The sequence below is a fragment of the Bacillus rossius genome, chromosome 5, assembly GCF_032445375.1.
Source record: "Bacillus rossius redtenbacheri isolate Brsri chromosome 5, Brsri_v3, whole genome shotgun sequence".
Taxonomy (NCBI): domain Eukaryota; kingdom Metazoa; phylum Arthropoda; class Insecta; order Phasmatodea; family Bacillidae; genus Bacillus; species Bacillus rossius.
In genome coordinates this window covers 36705840-36732982 of record NC_086333.1, presented here as the reverse complement: position 1 = coordinate 36732982, position 27143 = coordinate 36705840, and the positions used below count along the sequence as shown (strand labels likewise).

General features: G+C 37.1%; 2 protein-coding genes and 1 long non-coding RNA gene across 3 annotated transcripts in view; all 3 read right to left on the bottom strand.

Moving 5' to 3' along the window:
• Window positions 1-1876: 1876 nt before the first annotated feature.
• LOC134531703 (uncharacterized) lies at window positions 1877-6507 on the bottom strand. The gene is made up of 2 exons (XR_010075067.1): window positions 6282-6507; window positions 1877-2769 (listed from the first exon to the last, which is right to left on the bottom strand). It is a non-coding gene; the product is annotated as an uncharacterized LOC134531703 (long non-coding RNA).
• An 11017-nt stretch (window positions 6508-17524) lies between these two features.
• Window positions 17525-21040, bottom strand: LOC134531700 (uncharacterized). Its single transcript, XM_063367513.1, has one exon. It carries the CDS (start codon window positions 20657-20659, stop codon window positions 17762-17764), a length of 2898 nt encoding a protein of 965 aa, XP_063223583.1. The 5' UTR covers window positions 20660-21040; the 3' UTR covers window positions 17525-17761.
• Window positions 21041-21240: 200 nt separating this feature from the next.
• Window positions 21241-27143, bottom strand: part of LOC134532236 (uncharacterized) — a 145814-nt gene continuing 139911 nt past the window's right edge. Inside the window, exon 5 of the mRNA XM_063368656.1 lies at window positions 21241-23986. Within this exon, the coding sequence (XP_063224726.1) occupies window positions 23836-23986 (151 nt within the window). The 3' untranslated portion in view covers window positions 21241-23835. The remainder of the gene's footprint in view (window positions 23987-27143) is intronic.

Genomic DNA, 27143 nt, shown 5'->3' with positions numbered 1-27143 from the left:
CTTTATCTTTTATTTCAGTGTGTATATATTTGTAAACGATTAAGGGATTTGAATGTGTGTAATTAACTTATTTTATTTATTATTCATTGTGCAAGTTCGCTGTGTAATTAATGTCTCGTGTATGTCTTTGTAAATAATTCAATAACTTTTTCTGAAGTGTTTCGCCGTAGTATGTAATTGCAGCCTGGCGCGCCGCGGGACGGAGCTCTCTCCCACGCCGGCCGATTTTCCCCTCCCTCCCCGCCACCCGCGGGCGCCGGCCCGCGGGCGAGCGGGGAGAGGCAGTCGCGTCCTGGTCTCGAGCGGAGACAGACGTGTTCGTTGCTCCGCGAGCCGCGCACGTTGCGCTCGGGATTGAACGTTCGCTCAGTCCGCAGTCGGTCACGGCAGCTGAGCTGCCACCGCGAATCAGCTTAGCATTGTTAACTTACGAGTCATCGGGAGACGTGTCTAGCGGGCAGTTTCTACAACGCGAACGTGGTGCTACGAGTCTCTGAACTTTTCGCCGTCCACGGAACATTACGTAACGGGCCGCGTATGTACAGCGTTCCGTCTTCGGGCCCTTTCTCACTGGGTCAGCCTAGCATTAATAAACTTTACGATTCGCGCCGAAACGTATTTGAGAACCGCCCCGTCATCAGGGAGTCCGTGTCGCCGTGGTAGGGCACTTGTTCCGCGACGGTTCCGCCAGGCTGCGGCAGGACTTTATAAGCGTTAATAAAAGACGGCTCGTGAAATTCGTTAATGCCGTGTTCTGCTTGCGACAACCTACCAACATTCCTCGCAATCACTTCACTCTCCCTCCAGGTCCCGCCTTTCCCGGTCCCGGCCACGTTGGCCTGGACCCACACCTCTCCGACGAGGGCAGTACGGGCATAACAGGACATTTATTTCAACGGGAAAACGGGGACCTGAAGCCGAGGGACGTCAATACTTAAAACTATACAAGTAAAATTAATTGATATTATTTTTAATTTCCGTTTATTTTGAAGTATTTATCATGTAACTAACCTTACATAATGGAAAATTTCTGTTATTTAGGCATTCATGCACACACGGCAAAATATAAAATGGCGTCTGTTGAATGATTACATAGGGCTTGTATTGCAAAATAAGAACGGCGATATCTCCAAAAGTAATTGGAATTTTTAATCTCCGCAGGCGGTTTTGAAAAGAGGACGTAAAAGAGCATATAATGAAAGTTATTTCATATTTGTACGATTTTTTTTGGCGCTAATCCGTACAATTCAGATTTACCGTACTTCTTAATGATTGAATACTATCAACCAACTTATTTACATTAATAAATTGAATAATCTCCAGTTACCAGACGTCAGTCAGAACATTTGTTTTGATTATATTTTACCAATTGGGATAACTGAGTCACTTTTTTATTACTCAATAAATTAGGCCTCGTGTTCACTAAGCAATTGTATAGTTATGTCCAGTGCTAATGGAAATGAATGAATAATTTCAGCAACTTTCACGAAAACCACCTTGAACAATTCAGGTAAGTGCTAAAGTTGAAATTTACTTATATAACTGCATGTACAAAAAAAATTTAATCATTATCCTCAAAGCACGAGACCTGCAATATTTATTTTGAAATCCTTTTTGTAACCATTATTTGGTTGGCACACGTATGTTCACAATTAAGTGGATTGTACGTTAGATAATTTTTTGTATAAGACAGCACATAGTATAAGCTGGGATCAAAATGTTACCTGATAATTTTCCTTCAGCTTAACACATATTTAAATATACCTTGTTATTCTTTTTTTTTCCCCACGTAGATCTCTAATAAATCTAAGGGTTATAATGAAAATAAATCTAAAAATAAGTAGTTTGGTTACACTTCATTCGATGGAAATGTTAATTTTATTTTTTTCTTTTGTCACACAAATTGGTTTGCAAGGGTAACTTTGTTTTCTAGTATTTTCATATTACCTCTTTTCACCTCTGTGTGGTGAACAGTTAGCTCTACTTTATAAATCAGTGTTTTAGTTTATGAATTCGTTGATCTATACACCGAGCACTTAAGTACCAAAAATAGCAAACAAAGGGCTGGAAATGTACTTAAATTTTAATTGCCAATAACAAATTAATGCACCATCTTAATATTAAAACTGATTATAGGCAGTTGACTGAAAACATACATCACAGTCAATCACAAACTTTCTATCTTCAAATCCAGTATATGAAATTCAATTATTCCATTTCAGAACAACACACATTATTTTACCTCAATACTTGCCCCCACATTACTGCAATTTTTTTTTTTAGTACAACTATATGTTTGGTACATATTTAGGTATACAACTCAGGCACATTAAACACCTCAAGGCATTACCAAATTTTCCAATCACTGTTCCTCCTTTGCTGTTTTATCTTTAAGACTACTAACCATTTTCAAAAAAAAAAAAAAAAATTCTTAGACACACAAATCAGAAAACTGGGTGTTGTTAAACAATCCATACAGCTGTTTAGTTCTTATATTATAATAAAAAAATATATAAATTCTACACAAAATTAAATATGAGTCATCACATTATCTTAGCACAGTACATGTTCATTTTTGATAAATGGTACATAACTGCAGCAAGAAACACCCAATGTATTTAAATTGTCAGCCACAGTATACATTCATTACACATACATATATCACTGATTACATCTGAACTGATAGGTCTTCAGAGCTCTGAGCATGGTTTCCTGGGTTGTGCATTCTTGCAGTCGTTGCAAAGAGAACATCTTGGGTGTTATTTACTGCTGCTCACCAACACATGGAAAAAAAAAAATTATAACAGACACTAAAAACCCTGGAAACAATTATGCATCATGTTGTAAATAGCGTTCATAAATATTTCTATGTGCTACAGATTGCAATCAATAGTTTCCATGTAACCGATGAATTTACTTTGATTCACTCTTTGTAAATAATAAATATAACATTAGCCTAAGAATTCCTATGTTTTACAGCTGCCTTACTTTATCTTTCTTCATTAATAAAAAATTACAAATACTTGAAGTTCCCCCAAACTCAACAAATACAAACAATATAAATATATAAAATAATATCAGGAATGTGTATTTTAAACTGAAATTTAAAATTGTTGTTTTATTTACTTATTCATTTAACTAATTGTTCTAATGACTTTTATTTTAATAACTACATGTACCTATGTGTCTATTGTATTTTTGTTTTGTTTCATAAGTGTTTTTGTGTATGTGTGTGTGGGTTTATATTTTTCTTCATTTTTGTCATGCACATCATCTCAGTGTAGCTGTGCATGTCATAATGTAAATAAATAATTAGCTACAAATAAATTAGGTGATCAACTGCTCCTTAAGGTTGTCCAAACAAATGAAATAAATGGCTGCTTTGTAAGCATTGTGTGTGGCAGGATTTTCAATGTGTTTTGGAAAAATAGATAATATTGCCATATCATTGATCTAAAACCTCACTGAGAAATGCCACATTCGATTCAGGTGTTGCCATCAGACACTTCCACGGCTATTGTGTCCTAGTAGAAAGTGGCACTTGATGGCAGAGTGATTCCACTTCAATCACCTTCCAACACCTCTCTTGGACACTCCTCTCCTTCGCAAATAAAATCTGAAAGTGAACTAAATCAAATTTACATTCATTTTTTTACTCATACATTTATATTCTCGTACATTAAAGGTGAGCTTATTCACACTTGAATTCACAAATATTATTAATGTGAAAGTTTGAATGAGATGGATGTTTCTGTTTTTAGTCAATCATGAAGAACGGCTGAATGGAATTGGATGAAATTTGGCACAAAAACAGTATTGTCCGGAATAGGACATAAGGGAGTGAAAAAGGTATAAATTCAGTTTTATGAAGAAAAATCATAGAATACAAGACATAGACATACAAACATCGAGTTAGTGCCATTTCTCTATGATGCATAATTGTTTCTAGGGTTTTTAGTGTCTGTTATAATTTTTTTTTTTTCCATGTGTTGGTGAGCAGCAGTAAATAACACCCAAGATGTTCTCTTTGCAACGACTGCAAGAATGCACAACCCAGGAAACCATGCTCAGAGCTCTGAAGACCTATCAGTTCAGATGTAATCAGTGATATATGTATGTGTAATGAATGTATACTGTGGCTGACAATTTAAATACATTGGGTGTTTCTTGCTGCAGTTATGTACTGACGTCCCTCGGCTTCTGGTCCCCGTTTTCCCGTTGAAATAAATGTCCTGTTATGCCCGTACTGCCCTCGTCGGAGAGGTGTGGGTCCAGGCCAACGTGGCCGGGACCGGGAAAGGCGGGACCTGGAGGGAGAGTGAAGTGATTGCGAGGAATGTTGGTAGGTTGTCGCAAGCAGAACACGGCATTAACGAATTTCACGAGCCGTCTTTTATTAACGCTTATAAAGTCCTGCCGCAGCCTGGCGGAACCGTCGCGGAACAAGTGCCCTACCACGGCGACACGGACTCCCTGATGACTGGGTGGTTCTCAAATACGTTTCGGCGCGAATCGTAAAGTTTTATTAATGCTAAGCTGACCCAGTGAGAGAGGGCCCGAAGACGGAGCGCTGTACGTACGCGGCCCGTTACGTAATGTTCCGTGGACGGCGAAAAGTTCAGAGACTCGTAGCACCACGTTCGCGTTGTAGAAACTGCCCGCTAGACACGTCTCCCGATGACTCGTAAGTTAACAATGCTAAGCTGATTCGCGGTGGCAGCTCAGCTGCCGTGACAAACTGCGGACTGAGCGAACGTTCAATCCCGAGCGCAACGTGCGCGGCTCGCGGAGCAACGAACACGTCTGTCTCCGCTCGAGACCAGGACGCGACTGCCTCTCCCCGCTCGCCCGCGGGCCGGCGCCCGCGGGTGGCGGGGAGGGAGGGGAAATCGGCCGGCGTGGGAGAGAGCTCCGTCCCGCGGCGCGCCAGGCTGCGATTACATACTACACGGCGAAACCCTTCAGAATTAGCTACAGAATTATTTACAAAGACTTACACGAGACATTAATGAATAAATAAGTTATTTACATTTAAGACCCTTGATCGTTTGCAAATATATATACACAGACATAACCCTCACTGGCATGCTAGGGCGCACGCGGGTGCGTCCCTGGCCGTCGCACTCCACTGGGGACACACAGGGAGGACGTTGACGAGGCATAACGGCCTGAAGGAGCCGAGGAGACACTTGGGTCGACGTCAGTACCATTTATCAAAAATGAACATGTACTGTGCTAAGATAATGTGATGACTCATATTGAATTTTGTGTAGAATTTATATATTTTTTTATTATAATATAAGAACTAAACAGCTGTATGGATTGTTTAACAACACCCAGTTTTCTGATTTGTGTGTCTAAGAATTTTTATTTTTTTTTTGAAAATGGTTAGTAGTCTTAAAGATAAAACAGCAAAGGAGGAACAGTGATTGGAAAATTTGGTAATGCCTTGAGGTGTTTAATGTGCCTGAGTTGTATACCTAAATATGTACCAAACATATAGTTGTACTAAAAAAAAAAATTGCAGTAATGTGGGGGCAAGTATTGAGGTAAAATAATGTGTGTTGTTCTGAAATGGAATAATTGAATTTCATATACTGGATTTGAAGATAGAAAGTTTGTGATTGACTGTGATGTATGTTTTCAGTCAACTGCCTATAATCAGTTTTAATATTAAGATGGTGCATTAATTTGTTATTGGCAATTAAAATTTAAGTACATTTCCAGCCCTTTGTTTGCTATTTTTGGTACTTAAGTGCTCGGTGTATAGATCAACGAATTCATAAACTAAAACACTGATTTATAAAGTAGAGCTAACTGTTCACCACACAGAGGTGAAAAGAGGTAATATGAAAATACTAGAAAACAAAGTTACCCTTGCAAACCAATTTGTGTGACAAAAGAAAAAAATAAAATTAACATTTCCATCGAATGAAGTGTAACCAAACTACTTATTTTTAGATTTATTTTCATTATAACCCTTAGATTTATTAGAGATCTACGTGGGGAAAAAAAAAGAATAACAAGGTATATTTAAATATGTGTTAAGCTGAAGGAAAATTATCAGGTAACATTTTGATCCCAGCTTATACTATGTGCTGTCTTATACAAAAAATTATCTAACGTACAATCCACTTAATTGTGAACATACGTGTGCCAACCAAATAATGGTTACAAAAAGGATTTCAAAATAAATATTGCAGGTCTCGTGCTTTGAGGATAATGATTAAATTTTTTTTGTACATGCAGTTATATAAGTAAATTTCAACTTTAGCACTTACCTGAATTGTTCAAGGTGGTTTTCATGAAAGTTGCTGAAATTATTCATTCATTTCCATTAGCACTGGACATAACTATACAATTGCTTAGTGAACACGAGGCCTAATTTATTGAGTAATAAAAAAGTGACTCAGTTATCCCAATTGGTAAAATATAATCAAAACAAATGTTCTGACTGACGTCTGGTAACTGGAGATTATTCAATTTATTAATGTAAATAAGTTGGTTGATAGTATTCAATCATTAAGAAGTACTGTTGGTAATGCCATTATGTCAGAATTTATCTGGTAACAAAGTTATTCAGGGAAGGTTTTCAATTACAATGCTAAAAATGGTTACTATACTAAACACAAAAAAGATATAAGATAACTTTAACTATTACCTTGTACTTCATATAACCACTAACAATAAAACCAATATTCTATCATTAATCATTGTACATAGGCACTTGTAAGAAAACACTTGATCATCTTGTACGGGGCTTACCTCTGGAAATTAATATTTTTTTGTTGTAAATCCTTCCAAATTTATTTTTTATTTATTAAGGACACCTGTAGTAACACCCCTATATACCATTTGTATCACTTCCAGCGGCAAAAAGTGATGTAAAAAATTAATGTTTGTGATAAGTTCGTTAAAACCACACTTTGGAGGCCCTAGGAGGCCCTGGAGAGTCTCGTACGGGGCTTACCTCTGGAAATTAATGTTTTTGTTAGAAGGATCATAGAGGAAAGGTCCTATGTACCTGCCGTGGCGTTACGTGTAGGCCAAAGTTTCGAAAAAAAATAAAGTTTTCTGTTAAATACCTTAAAAACAACACTTTGGACACCCTAAGAGAGTCTTGTGCAACGGATACGTTGTAAATCCTTCCAAATTTATTTTTTATTTATTAAGGACACCTGTAGGAACACCTCTATATACCATTTGTATCACTTCCAGCGGCAAAAAGTGATGTAAAAAATTAATGTTTGTGATAAGTTCGTTAAAAACCACACTTTGGAGGCCCTAGGAGGCCCTGGAGAGTCTCGTACGGGGCTTACCTCTGGAAATTAATATGTTTTTGTTAGAAGGATCATAGAGGAAAGGTCCTATGTACCTGCCGTGGCGTTACGTGTAGGCCAAAGTTTCGAAAAAAAATAAAGTTTTCTGTTAAATACCTTAAAAACAACACTTTGGACACCCTAAGAGGGTCTTGTGCAACGGATACGTTGTAAATCCTTCCAAATATATTTTTTATTTATTAAGGACACCTGTAGGAACACCCCTATATACCATTTGTATCACTTCCAGCGGCAAAAAGTGATGTAAAAAATTAATGTTTGTGATAAGTTCGTTAAAAACCACACTTTGGAGGCCCTAGGAGGCCCTGGAGAGTCTCGTACGGGGCTTACCTCTGGAAATTAATATGTTTTTGTTAGAAGGATCATAGAGGAAAGGTCCTATGTACCTGCCGTGGCGTTACGTGTAGGCCAAAGTTTCGAAAAAAAATAAAGTTTTCTGTTAAATACCTTTAAAAACAACACTTTGGACACCCTAAGAGGGTCTTGTGCAACGGATACGTTGTAAATCCTTCCAAATTTATTTATTATTTATTAAGGACACCTGTAGGAACATCCCTATATGCCACGTCTGTCACTTCCAGCGGCATAAAGTTATGTAAAAAATTAATGTTTGTGATAATTTCGTTAAAAACCACACTTTGGAGGCCCTAGGAGGCCCTGGAGAGTCTCGTACGGGGCTTACCTCTAAAAATTAATATGTTTTTGTTAGAAGGATCATAGAGGAAAGGTCCTATGTACCTGCCGTGGCGTTACGTGTAGGCCAAAGTTTCGAAAAAAAATAAAGTTTTCTGTTAAATACCTTAAAAACAACACTTTGGACACCCTAAGAGGGTCTTGTGCAACGGATACGTTGTAAATCCTTCCAAATTTATTTTTTATTTATTAAGGACACCTGTAGGAACACCCCTATATACCATTTGTATCACTTCCAGCGGCAAAAAGTGATGTAAAAAATTAATGTTTGTGATAAGTTCGTTAAAAACCACACTTTGGAGGCCCTAGGAGGCCCTGGAGAGTCTCGTACGGGGCTTACCTCTGGAAATTAATATGTTTTTGTTAGAAGGATCATAGAGGAAAGGTCCTATGTACCTGCCGTGGCGTTACGTGTAGGCCAAAGTTTCGAAAAAAAATAAAGTTTTCTGTTAAATACCTTTAAAAACAACACTTTGGACACCCTAAGAGGGTCTTGTGCAACGGATACGTTGTAAATCCTTCCAAATTTATTTATTATTTATTAAGGACACCTGTAGGAACATCCCTATATGCCACGTCTGTCACTTCCAGCGGCATAAAGTTATGTAAAAAATTAATGTTTGTGATAATTTCGTTAAAAACCACACTTTGGAGGCCCTAGGAGGCCCTGGAGAGTCTCGTACGGGGCTTACCTCTAAAAATTAATATGTTTTTGTTAGAAGGATCATAGAGGAAAGGTCCTATGTACCTGCCGTGGCGTTACGTGTAGGCCAAAGTTTCGAAAAAAAATAAAGTTTTCTGTTAAATACCTTAAAAACAACACTTTGGACACCCTAAGAGGGTCTTGTGCAACGGATACGTTGTAAATCCTTCCAAATTTATTTATTATTTATTAAGGACACCTGTAGGAACATCCCTATATGCCACGTCTGTCACTTCCAGCGGCATAAAGTTATGTAAAAAATTTATGTTTGTGATAATTTCGTTAAAAACCACACTTTGGAGGCCCTAGGAGGCCCTGGAGAGTCTCGTACAGGGCTTACCTCTGGAAATTAATATGTTTTTGTTAGAAGGATCATAGAGGAAAGGTCCTATGTACCTGCCGTGGCGTTACGTGTAGGCCAAAGTTTCGAAAAAAAATAAAGTTTTCTGTTAAATACCTTAAAAACAACACTTTGGACACCCTAAGAGGGTCTTGTGCAACGGATACGTTGTAAATCCTTTCAAATTTATTTTTTATTTATTAAGGACACCTGTAGGGACACCCCTATATACGATTTGTATCACTTCCAGCCGCAAAAGTTGATGTAAAAAAAATAATGTTTGTGATAAGTTCGTAAAAAACCACACTTTGGAGGCCCTAGGAGGCCCTGGAGAGTCTCGTACGGGGCTTACCTCTGGAAATTAATATGTTTTTGTTAGAAGGATCATAGAGGAAAGGTCCTATGTAACTGCCTTGGCGTTACGTGTAGGCCAAAGTTTCGAAAAAAAATAAAGTTTTCTGTTAAATACCTTAAAAACAACACTTTGGACACCCTAAGAGGGTCTTGTGCAACGGATACGTTGTAAGTCCTTCCAAATTTATTTTTTATTTATTAAGGACACCCGTAGGAACACCCCTATATATTATTTTGGTCTGTATATCTCTTGGAGGATTTTGGGTCATCTTCATTTTTGAAATACGCAACATAAAACAACATTTTGGTCGCGCTTAGAGTCCCTGGGATAACCTGTACGTTGGTTTACACAGTAAATTTAATTTCTATTAATAGTAAACAGATGCATTTATGTTATCTTGTAACTGCTTCAACGTTATGACTGCTCATTCTCTTGGGAAACAATTAAAACTTGGATGGTAATTGCCGTATTTGCGTGGAATGACTTATGCTGTTGTTGTTCCAAGCTCTCAGTCCCGGGCGGCCGGATAGAGCCGCAGGATAGAGCTAAGTTCAGCTCAGTTAATTTTCATGCCACGAACTTATAAACCAGTTCCAGGTGGTAAGACATACTCAAAACCTAACAAATTGGACGTTATTTGTGCAATAATGCCATAAAAAAGGTAAGCATAGTATACGACAAGCATGTAAAGAATAATATACCATAATTTAGCATATTCTTTGCTTTATCGTCATCTTAAAAAAGGAGACAATGTGAAAAAACAAGTTTGACACGTCACTTTCAGAAAGTGAGGAGAAAATAATTGTGGACAGGTTATTAGTTTGTGCTGTCGTAGGGGGGGGGGGGGGGGGGGTTCGGATGGACGAAAAGGAGTAATTTGGGCGCCACCACGTGGAAGGGCACTTGGACCCGGCTACGAACTCTCGGCTCAGGGTCGTGATGTGACCCGTGTGGGGCTAGGCTAATCTACCCCCTCGTGCATCGTGTTCGTGGGCTCTTGAGGCGTCCCACACGCCTCGGAACTCAGGGAATTATACACGTGATCACTGAACCACACATCCTGAGCTAGTGATTTTATTACCAGCGAACTTGCACAGGCGAATTATTACACGGCACGTTACAAAAATGTTAAAAGAGTTTTACGTAAAGTACTAAAAAACACCGTTGCGGATGATAACCAGTTTATAGGCTGGCCAGGTCACCGCGTGGCCTGGCCTCGAGAGTCAATCACGTATTACGCGTACAAAATATCTGTAAACCGAAAACAAATATTTAGGCGAAAGAGTCTACCAGCTGGAGCAGGCCTCGAAGAAGTTACAAGGTTTTAGATTTATTTAAAGATGCGACGGAAACTAATGGATCAGTGAACAAAAGAGATGAAGTCGACTAGGTGCGCGGCCGCTCCTACTCCAGGCGGCGAACGGAAACAGACTGACGAGACCAGAGCATTTTGGCCACCGGGAAGGGTTAAGTTCCCGCTTTGTTACCGGGCAGCCGTCCGGTAACATACTTAATCAAACAAATATTATTTAAAAAACAAACATAATTTAAGTACACTTCTTTATAATTAACAACCTTTTGTTATGGTGTTATTTCTTATTAAAGTTTAAAAACTATTGGCGGATAGTTCTTCGGATGCCCGCATGGGGCGCTGCGCCGTCCTTACTTACTAAAACTTGAGGCGTGACAATTAGGGATATATTATTACATAAAAAGGTTTATACATTATGTTTATTTTAATAAAATAAAGGGGTCGTCGCACCGACTCTAGCACCGCCTCTTGCCGGGCACCCAACACACACACACACACGCACGGGGTGGGAGGTTTGAATAGAGGGTGGTGGTGGGAGGAGAGGGGGGTCAGTTGCGGCTTGACGTGGCACATCGGGCTAAGGGAGGGCGTAGCCCTGGTCGACGTCAATTGCCTGCCCCAGAAGGAGCCCGATGTGACGATTCTACGGCGTCCGGCGTGTTGCAGTATCGAGGCGGCGCCGCGGCTCGCCGCGGTCGTAGGAAGTAGCGTGGCGCAGGGGTGGGGGCCTCCACTTCTTATGTCATGCACTCCCAGGTGGCAATGTTTACGTTTGTGGTCGAGGAACACAGACACATGGCGCTGGTACACTAATCTGTGGGTGGCGACCCACCAGCTGTCCCTTGCGGCGGGCTGCGATAGCGGCTAAGATTCGGCGGCGGCCAAGGCGCCGGCCGCCTGGTGGGGTGACTGCGGTCTGGCGACCCGTTGCGGGCGGGCAGCAGGCGCGGGCGTTGCTCGGCCTTGCTGACAGGCTGGTGCTTAGCGGCCGGTGTTGGCTGTGCGGCCCGGGTCTTGGTCACGCTCGTGGCTTGTGGAGTGTGCTGGCGGGGCGTCGCGGCGTCAACCTGCGCCGCGTCAGGCTGGCACAGTGATGGCAGGCTGTACTTGCTCAACTGCCTTCATATTTCAGAGTCAGTTGTAAAGCTCCGAGGAGCCACAGAGTTTGATTCGTCACGTCAATCGCCTCTGACCTCCATTCCTGGCGGGTTCTAACCTGAATTATTTTGCAACTGGTTAATGTTGCTGACATTGCCGTGAGCCAGTGGGTTTTCTTGAGGTACTTCCATTCCCCCTCCTGTTCATCTTTATACCTTTGTGAAACTTTGTCAATTCATAAGATATAAATTTATTTATTTTTTTACTATTTTAACTCAAAAATTATTATTATTTTTTATGTTGTAACACACTAAAATATATAAATTTAGAATATTTATTTTTTTATAGCCATAGAGTACGTTGTCGACCAGAATGTACACAATGATTCACACATTCAAAGTTTGATAAACTCCATGTTTCATTTAAGTACAGTACCTATAAATTTACCACTGTAGTGGACAAATTGTCCAATAGATTTAATGAACTCTTTTTCAATGAGATTTTCAGTCATAATTCATTCAGTTATTCTTACAAAGCTTTGATTTGGTAGAAGGAGGCCGTGGTTCAATATAACAGGCTTTTGTTAACATCTGCTTCCCAGAATTTTTCATTTAATTTGTAACACTTTATAGTCTAGTGTATCACTGATTTCCCATTTGTCTCTTAAAGCTGTGCTTAGAGAAAATGAAATTTTCTAAATTCCATTTCAAAATCCAGGTTAGAAATTTTTTCCTCCAAACACTTGATTTCATTTTCTCCTACGCTAATAGCTTTCATAGTAGAAAACATTTTTTTGATTTAAACTCAACTTTTTTTAATGGATATCATAGAGGGACTTGTTAAAAAAACTGTGATCTTATGAAAGTGGCCCCAAGGCATAATATACTTACCATAAAGTGAGCTCTCAACATTTTTGAGTGGAAAAGATTGTGTTTGCAGGTTTTGTTTCTTTGTTAGGGAGATGCATGTCATGCAGTAATGCACAGAGGCCTAATGTGACAGGACCTCCCAAGATTACAGTGGACCAATAACAACTTAGGTTCCGACTCGGTGCTCGTAAATGTGTGTCGTGCTGTCGAGAAATTGGGATTGAACCCACAACCCTTGCCACACTGGCGTGATGCACTAGCAACCACTGATAATGAGAACCCCCTTAGTTGGTGAGAGTCACCTTCAGTGATTAATGGTGACAAGATTATGTTATAAATTGCAATAAAACCAAAATAACACAGAGAAGCACTTCATTGCTCCATATAACACCACAAAGCAAGTAAATACACCTTAAAGACCATATTCTATTAAATTCAATGAATTTAATGTATCTAGCATGAAGTTTGTACCAAATTGTATGTATGTACTAGAATATAGAATATTGCAAATGTGTTTTGTTCAATATACAGAACACTTTCTGCAAGTACATTCAACATTAGATTGAAGGAAAAAAAAAGTACATTATACTTTTTAATATCTTGCAACTGTTATTAATAGATCATTTTTACATTAAGCAGTTAGTAAATTTTTTGAACACACAAATACTGGCCAATTTATTTTTATTATTCTAAGTAGTTCTGTTCTAAACATGATTATATACAAAGTATTTTATTATAAAAGTACATCATAATTCAGTCAAAATGACACGGTTTTGAGGAAATAAGTATCATGGAACACCATTTAAGTGTCATATTTGTTGAGTATTTTAAATATTATATTTATGACTAAACAGAATTCGTAAAAATATAACTCCTTTTTTTATTTTTAAGATAAGGACCTAAATAAAAATCCTAAAATATTGTCTGTAGTGATTACTGATAGGTGTATTTCCTCTGGGTGCTCCCGTTTCCCCTGGCTTTGCGTTACACTACTACTCCATTTCACCTCACTAATTTCTAAGGCTGGTGATGGTAAACTAAAGCAGTGTCCATGGGTAGACGACCAATCCTATGAATGTTAGCCTCATCCATGCCGACCATGCATGAAGAGCTGGTTTTGTCGTCTTCCCTATGTGCTTCAGAAAGTGTACTTATTATGATAATCTGGTTTAATGAAATGGAAAGGTAAACATGAATAAACGTATAGATTGAAAAAACTTTTTTATTAAAATATTTTTAACACAATTTTTTAAAACTCTATTTTTTAGCAATGTTAATACATATTTTTTTTTAAATATTCAGTCGCAAGTAGTATATCAACAAATTGCTGTATTAAATATAACATACAATAAAAATGCACAACCACAAACTGATTTATATATAATTTATAATTACAAAATAATTGTATGTTATTTATTTACATGTCATTAACAAGAAGACTAGATCATTTTATAGTTAACATTCAACAATAATTTTCCAACTCTTTACTTCTGATTTGATGTATCTACACAAATATCACAACAAAATCATATTTCTTTTTTATTGTTTACATATTTAATTTGTTATGAACATTCTTTTTTTTTTTTACCTCTATTGATGTAATAGCCTACACCTACTTAGTTGTTGTAATAGCATATAAAATTTTTAAATAAAATAATTTCCATAACTCCATTAATCAAATATACGACTTTTTCAAGTCCATACAGTAGAACCTTATGAAGTCAGCTTTGGATCTTGGGATAACCTGAACCAGTTTAGAGGAACACATGAACAAAACACAGTTATCAGAAAAACCTTAATGTACCAATCAAAATTTTAGATCGTAAAAATGCAGAGTTATTGCTTTAATTGTTGGGTACAACAGTAACTGTAGTAGAGCGACACGTTTTGGCAGGGACCACGGACAATGACGCAATGAGTAATGCCACGTGGTGAGATGCAATTATCAGGTGATGTGCGCAGGGGACAGATGTCACTCCATGCCAGCTGCAACTGTCAGTTTGCCGTGTTAACACAATGAAATCTTGCAAGCTGCACTTCTACAAAAAGTAGACTTCACTATAAACATGTATTTGGTGTGTTTTCCTTGTGGTTGTGAGCTTTAAATGTTTTTCAAATGTGTTTTGTTCAATATGCAGAACACTTTCTGCAAGTACATTCTACATGATCTTGTATTGTTTTTACTTTGAGCCTAAATATTTGTTATTATGGATCAACTTCTGTCGGAATTAATCTGAATTAATGATGTTCACATATTTTTGTATTTGATTTCAACTACGGAACAGGTTTTTTAAGTACCTAACTTTACTTAGGCAGTAATAAAGTAGATTAATATTAACATAATATATTAATATATATATATATTTACGTATTTTATAGGATGGTGTTTTGTGGTATTTGTTAGATTAAATGAATTATTTACTAAGTAGTTGTATGCTTTTTTTTCAATAAGTCTTGTTTTTGTAACTAATTAAAACTTTGATTTCAAAATAAATTTTACATCTTACTACTGCATAGGCCTAACTCTATTTTTGTATGTTTGAATTCATATATGAATGTCCAATATTTAATGTTAATGGTTGTTTGGATTAACAGGGAAATTATAAGCTTAATTATGATTTACTGGCCAGCTGTATGTACTTTAATATGTAAAGAAAAATCCAAAGTTTAATCAGTATGATGTCAGGTAACTAACAAACAAAATGCTCACTCTAAATATAAATAAAGATTGATATTTTTTCACTTACATTAGATTCGGTTGTCATAATACTACTCTAGTTGACAAGGGAAACTCCTACAATCTAAAATTTGCTGTTGCTTACTTAAATTTAGGCTTTTCATTTGTATTTTCCATTTTATCATAGTTTATCATTCCTGGTGATAAAAGTATTTGGTTTCAAATTACTTAGTATTACATACAGAGTTTGTAGGCTTATATGACTTTAAAATAATGTAATTTTTATCCTTTTGTAGCATGTCGAATATGTGATAGTTTTATGAAACTTACTGCAATACTGATGAGGATTTAAATTACATTAATTATTATTTAACTTGAAAAAAAGGCAAGACTTCAAACTATATTTTTATTAATGTTATGGCTTCCAACTATGTAGTTAGTAAAATTAAGTATGCATCATGTCCATCTTTACAGTTTTAAAGAATATCATATTTTTTTCTTGGGTTTTTGAGATAACTAAAAAATATGCTACACTGAAATGGACCAAAATGCTTACTTCAGAAGATACCCAGATAGAATGATTATTTCTGAGTATGTCTTATGCAAATATAACCAGACTTTTTATAACATGTAATATAATAATAATTTTTTAGATAAGTTGCAAAAAGTTGTAAGAGCACAACTCTGATAACTTTAGTCCTGTAATTTAAGGTACTTAGGAAACAAGAAACCTGAAATATTAAAAAAAATAAAAAATAAAAATGCTCTTTAATTATTTGTGCATGTATTTCTCTAATCAGGTAATCAGCATTGATCCTAAGATTTTATTACAGTGAATTGTATAATTAATGGACTATATATATTATGTATTTTAATGTTCACTATTAAAGGTGATATGAATTGTTTTATTGATAGTTTTTAAAAATTATATTTTGATGCCACAACTATTTTTTTGCAAAATTTTTTTTTTTTCAATAGTAGAATAATTGACTGTAAACCTACCAGTACTGAATGAGTTCTGACTGGGCAAGTTAGCATTTTGGCCTGAACTTCCAAAGTTTAGGTTTGACAATCATTCAATCACAATTGGGTGTGTGATTAAATTTCAATAGGTTTCTATATCGGCAGTCTTTTTTCCAAGCAACCAAACCTTTAAGATACTTTTTTTTTATGCTCAGTAATTTAACTAAAATTTTATCTACCCAGATGTAGTGTTACCTTTTATATACATAACTATCAGCAAATATTTAAAATATGAAAATAACATTAAAATTGTTAACATAAATATAGTAAGCTCTGTAATACATAATAGTAGGTCCGGCATCTGGGTTCTGGGTGAGGATTAAAGATGGAGTCAATGACCGATCACCATCTTTGAATGTGACGTCATGGTGGCCATCTTGGATGACTTTGACCTTGACCCTGGCCGCCATTTTGGATCCGCCATATTGGATTATGACATGACAGTTGCCATTTTGAAGTCTAGAACTTTCCGCCACTTTGTGAAATTATGGTGTCTTGTCCACCATATTGAAAATCAGAAATTATTATAAAAAAAAATCAGGAAAAATTTTAAGAATCATAAAAAATTATTTAAATGCAATTTTAATAACACACTTCCATTGTGGAGTTCGGAGTCCTGAGTTTGAACTCAGAGAGGGCAAAAACGTTTAATTCTCTCCCAGTGGTGGCAGCTGGCAGACTGACCACCACCACTACTTTTACAAATGCATTTATGAACTTTCATTCCCCCTCTATTTCTCTGAAATTGTTTCTCGCAAAATTAACCCCCTACCCGTTTTGTATTTAATACTATTTGTTACACCCATCCAATATATTCATTTTGTATTGGCCGCAGCCTCCACCCCTCCTTATTAATTTCTATGTTTCCCCTTCCAGCTGTAATTTTATAGGCTCTATCCCTCCACTATTATCAATTTTATTGGCTATTGCATATAGAACTTTTGTTTAGAGTTGGTAAGTGTAGCCAGTGTTCAACAGTCAGAGCAATTAATTTGTGTGCTTACATTCTATTTGTAACAGTCTTAATTTTACAAAAATATGAATAGTATTTGATAAAATGCTTCTTGTTTTAAAAACATTGTGGCATTAAGAAGGAATGCAGTAAAAGTACTACTTTAAAAGTAATTACAATTTTCATTGTGTTTGAAAATCTAGATATAGGACAACATGTTGTAATAACATTGTTTGCATCTTTATGAGTCACTGATTGCACCAGTAGTGGAATGGGTGGGTTCATATTATGCACAGTGAATACATTATTTATAAATAACATAAATTTCCTATAAAAGGTAACAGTTTCATCGAACATTCCCACACACACGCTATAAAAAATTAAAAATCTTTCACACTTCTATTCTGTGGGAGGTGGTTGGACAACCTCTGTTGATTCTTGATTAGAATGTGGACTGTTTGAAGACAGTTCTCTTTCAACTTCCATGTCACGCTGAACAGGAGATGTTCCAGAGCCCCCCACACCTGCAGCTAGTGACATTTCCCTCACGTTGCCCGGCAGGTAGTCCTTCCAGCTTCGGAACAAGTAACGAGTGAACTTGCGGAGCTGCCGGAACTTGCAGTACGTCGCTCCTTCGGCCGACTCCAGCTGCTGAGTTTGTATCAAGAAACCTTTCTCTTTGAATGTCTGCTCCAGTTTCTCCCTCGCAAGTGACTTGCGCGTTTTCCGTTTCCGCCGGGTCTTCAATTGCAAGCTACAAGATTCGTCAGCTTTGTTGGCAGCATAACTGTCTGCCTCGTCACCCGCACTAAGTTTTTTATTAAAGTCTACACCAACATTTTGATTAAACTGATCTTCTTCGGTTTCCCTAGGTTTCAAGAGGGTATCACTTTCTAAGGTATCAAGAATACTGTCATTGAAACCAGGTACATACATCTGATGATCTAATCTTACATCACTAATAGGAAAATTTGGTTTAGCTTTTTCTGTGAAAGTAGTGGGATGGCCCACGTGCTGGTTGTTCGGGGACGTACTGTCACAGACACCCATGGTCGACAATGCAAAATTACTTTCTTGAGATGTTACGTTGTTTGATCCTGTAGATGGATGGAGGGATTCCCTAGGAAAAAACTCGTAGCCCCTCATAGATTTGTCACCCGTGCCACTGTAATACCTAAAATTTCCCCCTGAATCTACGGACAACATTTTCTTCTCTTGCAGGCTTGGTTTTGCACCACCAGTAAACTTAAACTTACAGATGCTTACTTCAGTTGTTGGGTTGTTGTTGTTTTCTGATGGCATTGGTGGAATAAATATGGCGGAACGCTTTCGTTTTGTCGTTGAGGTGCTTCCAGCATGGGGCAGATTTCCAAGAGGAGCTAATCGTTTCATTCTAGGGAAGGACAATTCAGAAGGCATTTCTGTTGGCTTAGTGTGAAGGATGGAAGAAAATCCCTTTGGAAGGCATGGTTTGATGCACGAGGCTGTTTGTCGCTGATGATCTTTAACATGGCTATCTCCAGTGTCATTTCGCTGGGCAGCCAAAATTGCCGGGAGATTCGGAATCAAGGTGTTTGGAGCAATAGGGGAGGGTATAAATGTAGACAGTGGCTCAACTGGAGGCACAGGGAGGATCGGAATGGCCCCCATTTTTTGGTAGTAAAGTAGTTGCGACTGTAACGCCATTGGATGTACGAACACTCCTGCATTAGGCCAATATACATACCCACTGGTAATTGGGTTTATGGCATCTGTAGGTAGAAGAGAAGGATTAGGAAACTGTGCTGGGGTACTAATAGATGGGAAGGAAAGAGAACTGTCCTGTTCTAACTGTCGAGACAGTGGTGTTTGATTTCTGCTGCTGCTAGTCCCAGTTGATTCTGCATCATCAGAAAATGTAGACATATTCTCTTTAGGGGAGTCTCTCAGTTCAATTTGCTCCACTTCACTTGGCGAGTTCGGCTCACTCTTCACCATTACATTATTATTACTTCGTGGCTCGTAAAAGTTTCCATGTTTTCTCAACAGTCTTATCTTAAGTTGATTTAGATCTTTGATACAGAGGTTCAGTGGCTCATCAGCCCCGTCTGAAGGAGGAATGATGTGTTTGTGTAACCAGGGTTCTTTAATTCTGTTTGTTGTATTTTCACCGTCCGTCTGGGCATGCCTTAGTAGGGAACTCTCCAGACTCAGCGCATTTCTCTTGGCATCCATTGATGCTGCAGTCAATCTTTTTTCTAATAAACTGCTGATGATACGATTTTGAACATCAGCGTGGTTTATTGGAGGACTTGATTTTAAAGAATCTAATGGCCTGCACTTAATACCAGTTGGGAGTGGACCATCTTTCTTGTTGAGTTTTGAGTTGGTGTGGTAGGTTGAACTGAATGCAGCACCTTGTGATTTCATCTTCAACACGTCCTCAGTTTCTGCAGCGGCATTTTGATTTGGGGCTCCTGGGAAGATGGTTCCGTAGTTCTTGTAAATGAGATGGCATATATCTGCCTTCTTGGGCTTCCTCCCTCGCCGTGGCTTTGTGTTGTCCAGCGTTATCTCTCCCATATACGGTAGATCTTGGTACTTCATAACGCGGCTCGTGGTTGGGGCGGAAGTCGTTGCTGGCGTGGACGTCCTGTTGAGATTTGTACTTGCACAATTTGTTATTATCACAGATGACCTCTTCTTCCTGTCAGTTTCAGAACACGCTTTTATGCTGATTTCTGGGGACGCATTACCAGAAAGTAAACTTCCGAGCAGGCCTTTCCCTCGAGAAGCATTGTTGCTAGCGCCAGTTCTTTTTTCGCTCACCGTCGTCTTTTCGATGGCCATGCGGTCGTCTGCTTGGTACCGCTGCGTGTTCTGTTGCAGCCTGTTGAGCAGCTCACTCTCACTGTTGACGCCCAACGTGGATGTCGGGGTGAAATGGAGCTGATCGGCTGGGCGCAGGTTGCGCAGCGCCGGCGGCTGCGACGGTCCCAGCTTCACCGCCTCTTGATCCTTCTTGATCAGGTGAAGCAGGTTGTCAAACTTCTTCTCGGTCATCACCGAGCGCGGCACTAACGGCGGCAAGGCCTTGGTGGTCGAGCAGGCTGGCTTGCTCTTGCTCTCGGACTTGGCGACAGGAGCGGACTTGGCTGCGGCGTCTTGCTGAGCCATGGCAGCCTCATAGTGATCGAGGTACTCGGGCGGCAGAGCCTGGTGATGGAACTTGAGCTTCCAACGAGAACGCCTACGACCTCTGGAAAATCTATACAAGACACAATAATTATGAAATGTTCCTCTTAATAAAGAAAACATAGTATGATTCAGTTACTAAACACGTAAGGAATTCATGGTTTTTCTTAGATCTAATGTAAATTAATTTGTAATACATATTTAATTTAATTTTCTCTCATTGAAATTATAATTAGTTTACTTTCCATAACCTGGTTCATCACATCTTTATTTTAAAAATTTACTGCCCTCATTTTGGTTAAACAGAATTAGGTTATCCATGCAAAAAATGGACCAATCTTAGTAATTTTCTCTCAAACTTCGTGGGAAAAAAAAAAGACACAAAACAAGTGGGAACAAACATAATAATTCTTATATGTAGTTTTGCTTCTATTTTTTGTCAAATGAGCTTTTACTAAAATAAAAATTCAATTACTTTCCTGCTGTAGGTTTTATAGCTTATTAACTAAAAAATTTTACCATTTGTTATAAATTATTCTTACAGACACATGAACAAATACCCCAAAAGTAAGTTGTGTTTATTTGCAAAGACTGCCAGTAGCCGAAGATGCTAAGTCATCGTCTACATGTGGTGAGGATGCCAACATGTTTGAAACCCAGTCTTGGGTTAGAATTTAAAAAAAAAAGGGGGGGGGGGGATATCTATGTGGTTCTCTACCCATGTCAAGCAAAACAGTCTTCCTTCTTTAGATATTGAATACTAGTGAAGCGCCCGCCGCGCTTCTGTGACGTCATCTCCGTGCCGCAGCCTTCCTTTCCTTCTCCCCTCTTAACCCCTCTCCGCCTCAAGGTGCCAATTTCCCCTTCCCTTTCTTTCCCCCTAGCCTCTCCTCAATTGTAGCGACTGCAACGCCATCTAGCGAATAGTATAAATGAGCGCGTATAACTTTTAATTGTCTATTTTCGTGGGTCTCTCTTGGTGGAAGCAGGTCGTCTCTGGCCCGGTCGAGGGGCAGCTCGTCTAGGTAAAATTCTTCAGGAGACGGAGTTAGTGTGTGCACACGATGGCCGTGCGAGTAACGTAAATATTAAATATGCTTGCCAGCCTTGATTTTCATGTAGCCATCCCTTTTGACTTTGACCTTCACTTAATTTATTTTCTGTGTAATATTTTCTTTTGTTTCTTCTTTCTGCTGGAAGCATTTGCTTACTCCCTCCTGCATGTGGTTTTGATTTTAGTTGCTGCGCGACTTGCATTGTCGGCAGTGGACTCTTAACTTATTTCAACGGCATCCAGACCACGCTTTGATTGCTTTTGGTTTAGAAGTAAGCACGTTAAGTGCCCGATGCCGCCCTTGTATTTTGTTTTTCATAAGAGCTTTCAGCTCCGTATGACGTAATTTTACGCATCGTTTTGCCTCGATTTTGCCCTCTTTCTTTTCCTCCCAGCTGTACCCCCGACCGGAGCCATTTGGTTAAGGCATACCCCCCGTGATCTAGCATATTTTGTTTGAGCACTTCTCTGTATTACGCTTACCTAGCCTTGGCAGTGAATGTCATCATGACGAGACCCACTGAAAATTGTAGCTGTAACAAACCATGTAACCGATCCCTCGCTTCTCTCTTGGGCTTGCATTTCTGTCCGCGGGACTACGCTCTCTATGAGTAATAGATATTTAATATGTTTTTTTCGAGGAGTGCACTTCTACAATAACTTGAATAGTTCAATACTTATTGTGTTTTATTTTATGTTTCAGGGAGAATACTGCAAGGAATTAACCCAGAAATTTTAGATTAACCAGTGTTGCCATCCTAATTGAGTTTCAAGTATCTGCTGTCATAATTCAGTTTTTTTATTTTTTATTTTTTCTTAATATCTGTGATGTTATATGGGTACTTATTTACACGTCTGCTACCAATCCGTTAAGTGGTTATTGGGAGTACTAACACAGCACACATGGACGGGAAGGTGATCATCACTAGTAATTTTTACTTGGTAAATGGGCTGAAGAAAAAGCACAATTAAAAATGTTTGTTTATACTCGGTTATGTCGATTTATGGGGGCAGTCTTCAAAAAAAATTTTTTTACTATTCTATAGGTAAGGTTATTTAATTTTTCTGTTATAGTCAAACATTTTTACTGACTTTAAGGGGCCCCTAGTGAAGAGTGTTATTGTGTTTGAGAGGCAGGTAGATAAGTGCGATGCCTGCTTGTGCTTCTATCGCGATTTCGCTTCTGATCACAAAGCTCTGAACTAACGCGCAGTCTTCTTGTCATGCATAGGGCAACTATGAGATCTGTGTGGTAACCATAAAATTTTATGGTGGAGAAATTAAGATGAATGTATATTGCATGGCCCTTGAATGCTTTTAAAACTTTACTGGATGTTTCATTCCTGGAAAATATCTAAAAACACACATATTTGCCATTTTTTCTCTTTTAAAAACACAGTTTAAAAACTAAATATGGAAACAGTACTACTCACCAGCCCTCTGTTTTTTTTTTGCATGCTTTTTGTAAACAGACCCCACTTTGATATCTTGATCAGTTTTTAAATAAAGTTTCTTTTCTGAAGCTCGGTGTGTGTGGTGCAGTCCTTAATAATAATATGTTTGAAACACTTCGGGGAGTATAGCCCAGTTGTATTTATTTCCTATAAGTATTGCAAAATTTTGAATGTAGACAGTTTTGGCTGATTGCTATGGTTTTATATTTATACTTAACATTTTTAGTTTAATTTTTTTGAAGTGATATGCAGAACTGTTATGGTTCATGTTAATACTTAAGGCCCCCCATTTCCTAGGCACACATATGGTGCACAGAGCTTCAGGAAAAAGACGTGATTTGAAAACTACTCAAGATATTCAAATGAGGTCTACCAAAATTTTGAGTTTGCTGAGGGCCGATAAGTGGTTTGGTTTCCGGATGAAGTTTTTAAACTGTATTTTTAGAAGAGTTGAAATGGCTAAAAGGCGTGTTTTCAGAGTAATTTTTAGGCATAAAAGAACACTTAAGGGACTCTCATTACATTTTCATTTTCATTTCTCCGCCATATAATGTTATGGTCACCGCTCATGTTTCATAGTATTCCTGTGCACGGCAAGAAGACTGCCAGTCCAGAGCCTCATGCTTAGAGGCGATACCGTGCTAGGAGCACTAGCGAGCATCGCGTATATAATCCCACCTCACTAATACAGATACACTCCTGATGAGGCGGGCACTTAACATTTTTTTGAAATTTTTTATGCATCAGTTTTAAAATGGTACAGGTATTTTTGAAGTGTTTGGATCTCGCTCTCACCGGTTGCGGCCTCTGTCCGCCTTCTGCGGCTCCTGCAAGGAGAAGCCGGTGAGCGGATCGGCGTGACCTGGGCCGTCCACTGGCGTGACCAGTGCGTCGAGGCAGTGGGTCGCGGGACAGGATGCGCTCGTCGCAGAGCAGTCCGGCCTGAAACCACCACACCTTCCTCGAGTGTTCCAGGAAAGGCAAACCACATCGCAAATCCTGTATGAGGATTAACACATCATGTAGGTACTTTAGTTCTTAAGAAAAGTGCTAGTGTTATTCGACCGAGTCACTAAAATTTGTTCACGTTGAGGATATATTGTCTTAGTATGCTAAGTATAAATTGGTTCATTAGAAAGTTTAAGTACCATATTTGAGTAAAAAAAAAAAAGTATTCATTCTCAATAAATCATAATATAAAGTCTGATAGGCAGTTGAAGGTAGACAATTAAACTGCATTAATGTTTTGCGTGAAAGAAATTATTTTTTGGAAAAGTTGCAGAAAATTAATTTTATCATTAATATTCAAGGGAAATGTTGTTTCATTGGAAATATATTCAAAATTTAACAAAATTTTATTTATTTATTTTAATTAATGAGGTTAAATACAACATTTACTAAAATTCCAGAAAATAAATAATCTGTAATTATATTTTCATTTAAATTCTATTAGATAGTCAAAGCTAGAAACTTTCACATATTTTTTACTGATATTCAATTAGGTGATTATTATTTTTTTAAGTTGGTTTTGTAATATAGGTAATATATAATTTAGTGTAACTTTGTGCGACGTTATTGTTTGTTAATCAGTTTTTAAGATTTATGTTTACAAAAGTCATAATGAAAAACAAAACTCTGAAATGAAATCACAATTGGTTAAGTGGTCATTGGGAGTGCACACACAGTACACATGGACAAGGAGGTGATCGTCACTAGTAATTTTTACTTGGTAAATGGACCAAAAATCAGAAAAAGCATACTTTTCAGTATAAATTAAAAATTTTTGTTTATAATATATGTAGGTTATATCGTTTTATAGGGGCAGTCTTCAAAAAAAGTTTTTTTTTTACTATTCTGATGAATTAAATTATTCAGAAAATAAATCTAAGTATCGTTTTATTATATTTGTATGATTAAAAATTAATATATTAATCAAATAATCATTATGTGCCTTGTTTCTAGCTTTACAAATAATATTGGTGCATGTTCACTGCCTATTTAGTAGTCCCATTTAATTTGAAGTTCCAACCTTTGCTGGACAGAATATAGTTAGAACCTTAATTATACAAACCTGAAGGCACCATATTTTTGTCACTTTGCAATAAAAAGGTTTTTTTTTTACTAACCAAACTATTTCAAAATATAATCACAAAGTTATATAATTTGTTAAAAAATATTCAAATAAAGTTAAAATTATTTTCCTCATTTAGTACTTGCATAACACACACACAAAAATAGGCTGTGCTCCAAGGAAACTTTCACACTATTTTACACAGCACAAAATTTACTTTTTTTCAGGGATTGTAAAATAAAATTTTTTATGAGTACGTACACCTGTGGTTGAAATTTTTTTATTGTACTTCTTTTTAAAGGATTAATGAGAGAAGATTAAAGCAAAGGTTTAGAAACTATCTACTAAAAGACACACCGTAACTTTGGAAGAATATGTAGTTCTAAGCTTTTTTTCCTCCAACCAACACTGAATCAAAGCAATGGCATCAGTATTATTTTAGTTGAAACTTCACATTGTATAATAACATTACTCAATAGTATTTGTTTTAACTAGGGATGGGCCATTAAAAACCTAAAATACTATCAAATACTTAGTATTCGAATGATTCAATATTTGAGGGGAAAAAATTAGAAGAAAATATTAAAAGAAATTAAAAAATTTAAAAAATTCAACACTGGTAAGCTCTAAAGTTTACTAGGTAAATTTTTTTTTTCATACTTATTATGTTACTATTTCATAAGATTTTGTACTTTTAGCATGTAATTATATAAATAAAATTACAATATGTATAGATTTTGGAAACTTAGTTTGTATTCTAACCATTTCAGAGGTAGAATATTTTAAAACCAAAGTTAATATTTTTTTTATTGTATATTATTTTATTTTTTGTCCCTGACACCTATATTTGGATTCAAGGAGTATATTCAAGGTGTTCTCTGGGTTTTGAATTCAAGATTCGGATTATAGAAATTTGGGATTCGACCCATTACTAGTTTTAACTATTCTTTAGGTACCACATATGTAATTATTTTGGTACCCTTGGAACAAAAACAACTTTATAGAAAATAATAACAATACTTTTGTATGAAACAAATTACTTAGCACTATGACTCCTATGTTATTTCTAGGGACTGTGAAAACACTTTTTATTAATGATAGTTTAGTTTTAAATGGTTTTTACTAACTAATTATGGCCTCATATTTTTTGTACAGTTTAAATGTAAACTATTACTTAGAGAATCAGAGATGGATCTAGGAAGGGGGTAGCAGGCTAGGCAGGGAGGTTGGGGGATGGGGGCAGTCTCCCCCAGGCGCTGGTTTAGAGGGGTTTAAGGATCGGCCGACACATTTTTTTAAACTACAAAAAGTGTAAGATAAAAGGAAAATAGAAAAAAATAATCATTTAATATTACTAAGTGAATGAAAATGATACCCCTTGAATAGTTCATAAATGTCCTAATTACCCAATTTTATGCACTATATATATTCTAATAACTTTTTTATTGGGCCGATCCTGTGGTACATGATGCTTACTGTTTTAATTTAATATGTTGAAAGATCCTGGACATAAAAAAGATATTACAATACAAATACCTAGTGTTTAATAGTGAAAAAATTTCATTTTCAGATTTTTATTTGATCTGATAATACAATCATAATTCATTGTTACATCACAATTTTTGTTATATTCAGGATCTTTCATTGTACTAAATTATAAATTAAAACAGCTTGCATCATGTGCCACAGGATCAATGTATTCAGGATTATGCCATTAAGATCAAGGGATAGACTTGGGTATGCAAAACAAAACTTTTACCAAAGTAACCAGTAAAATTGGCAGTGAACCTTAAAAGTTTTAGTTCTGTTAGTCATTTAATTTTTTTTCAACACCATATATATATATATATATATATATATATATATATATATATATATATACACACACACATACATACATATACATACATATAAAAATATAAAAATGTACCTTTGCTAGCTAACGTATGTAATGAAAACTTTTTTTAATTTTTGTGAGCATTAAGCCATTCAAAAAAAAGTATAAGTCAAACTTTTTTTCACGTAAAC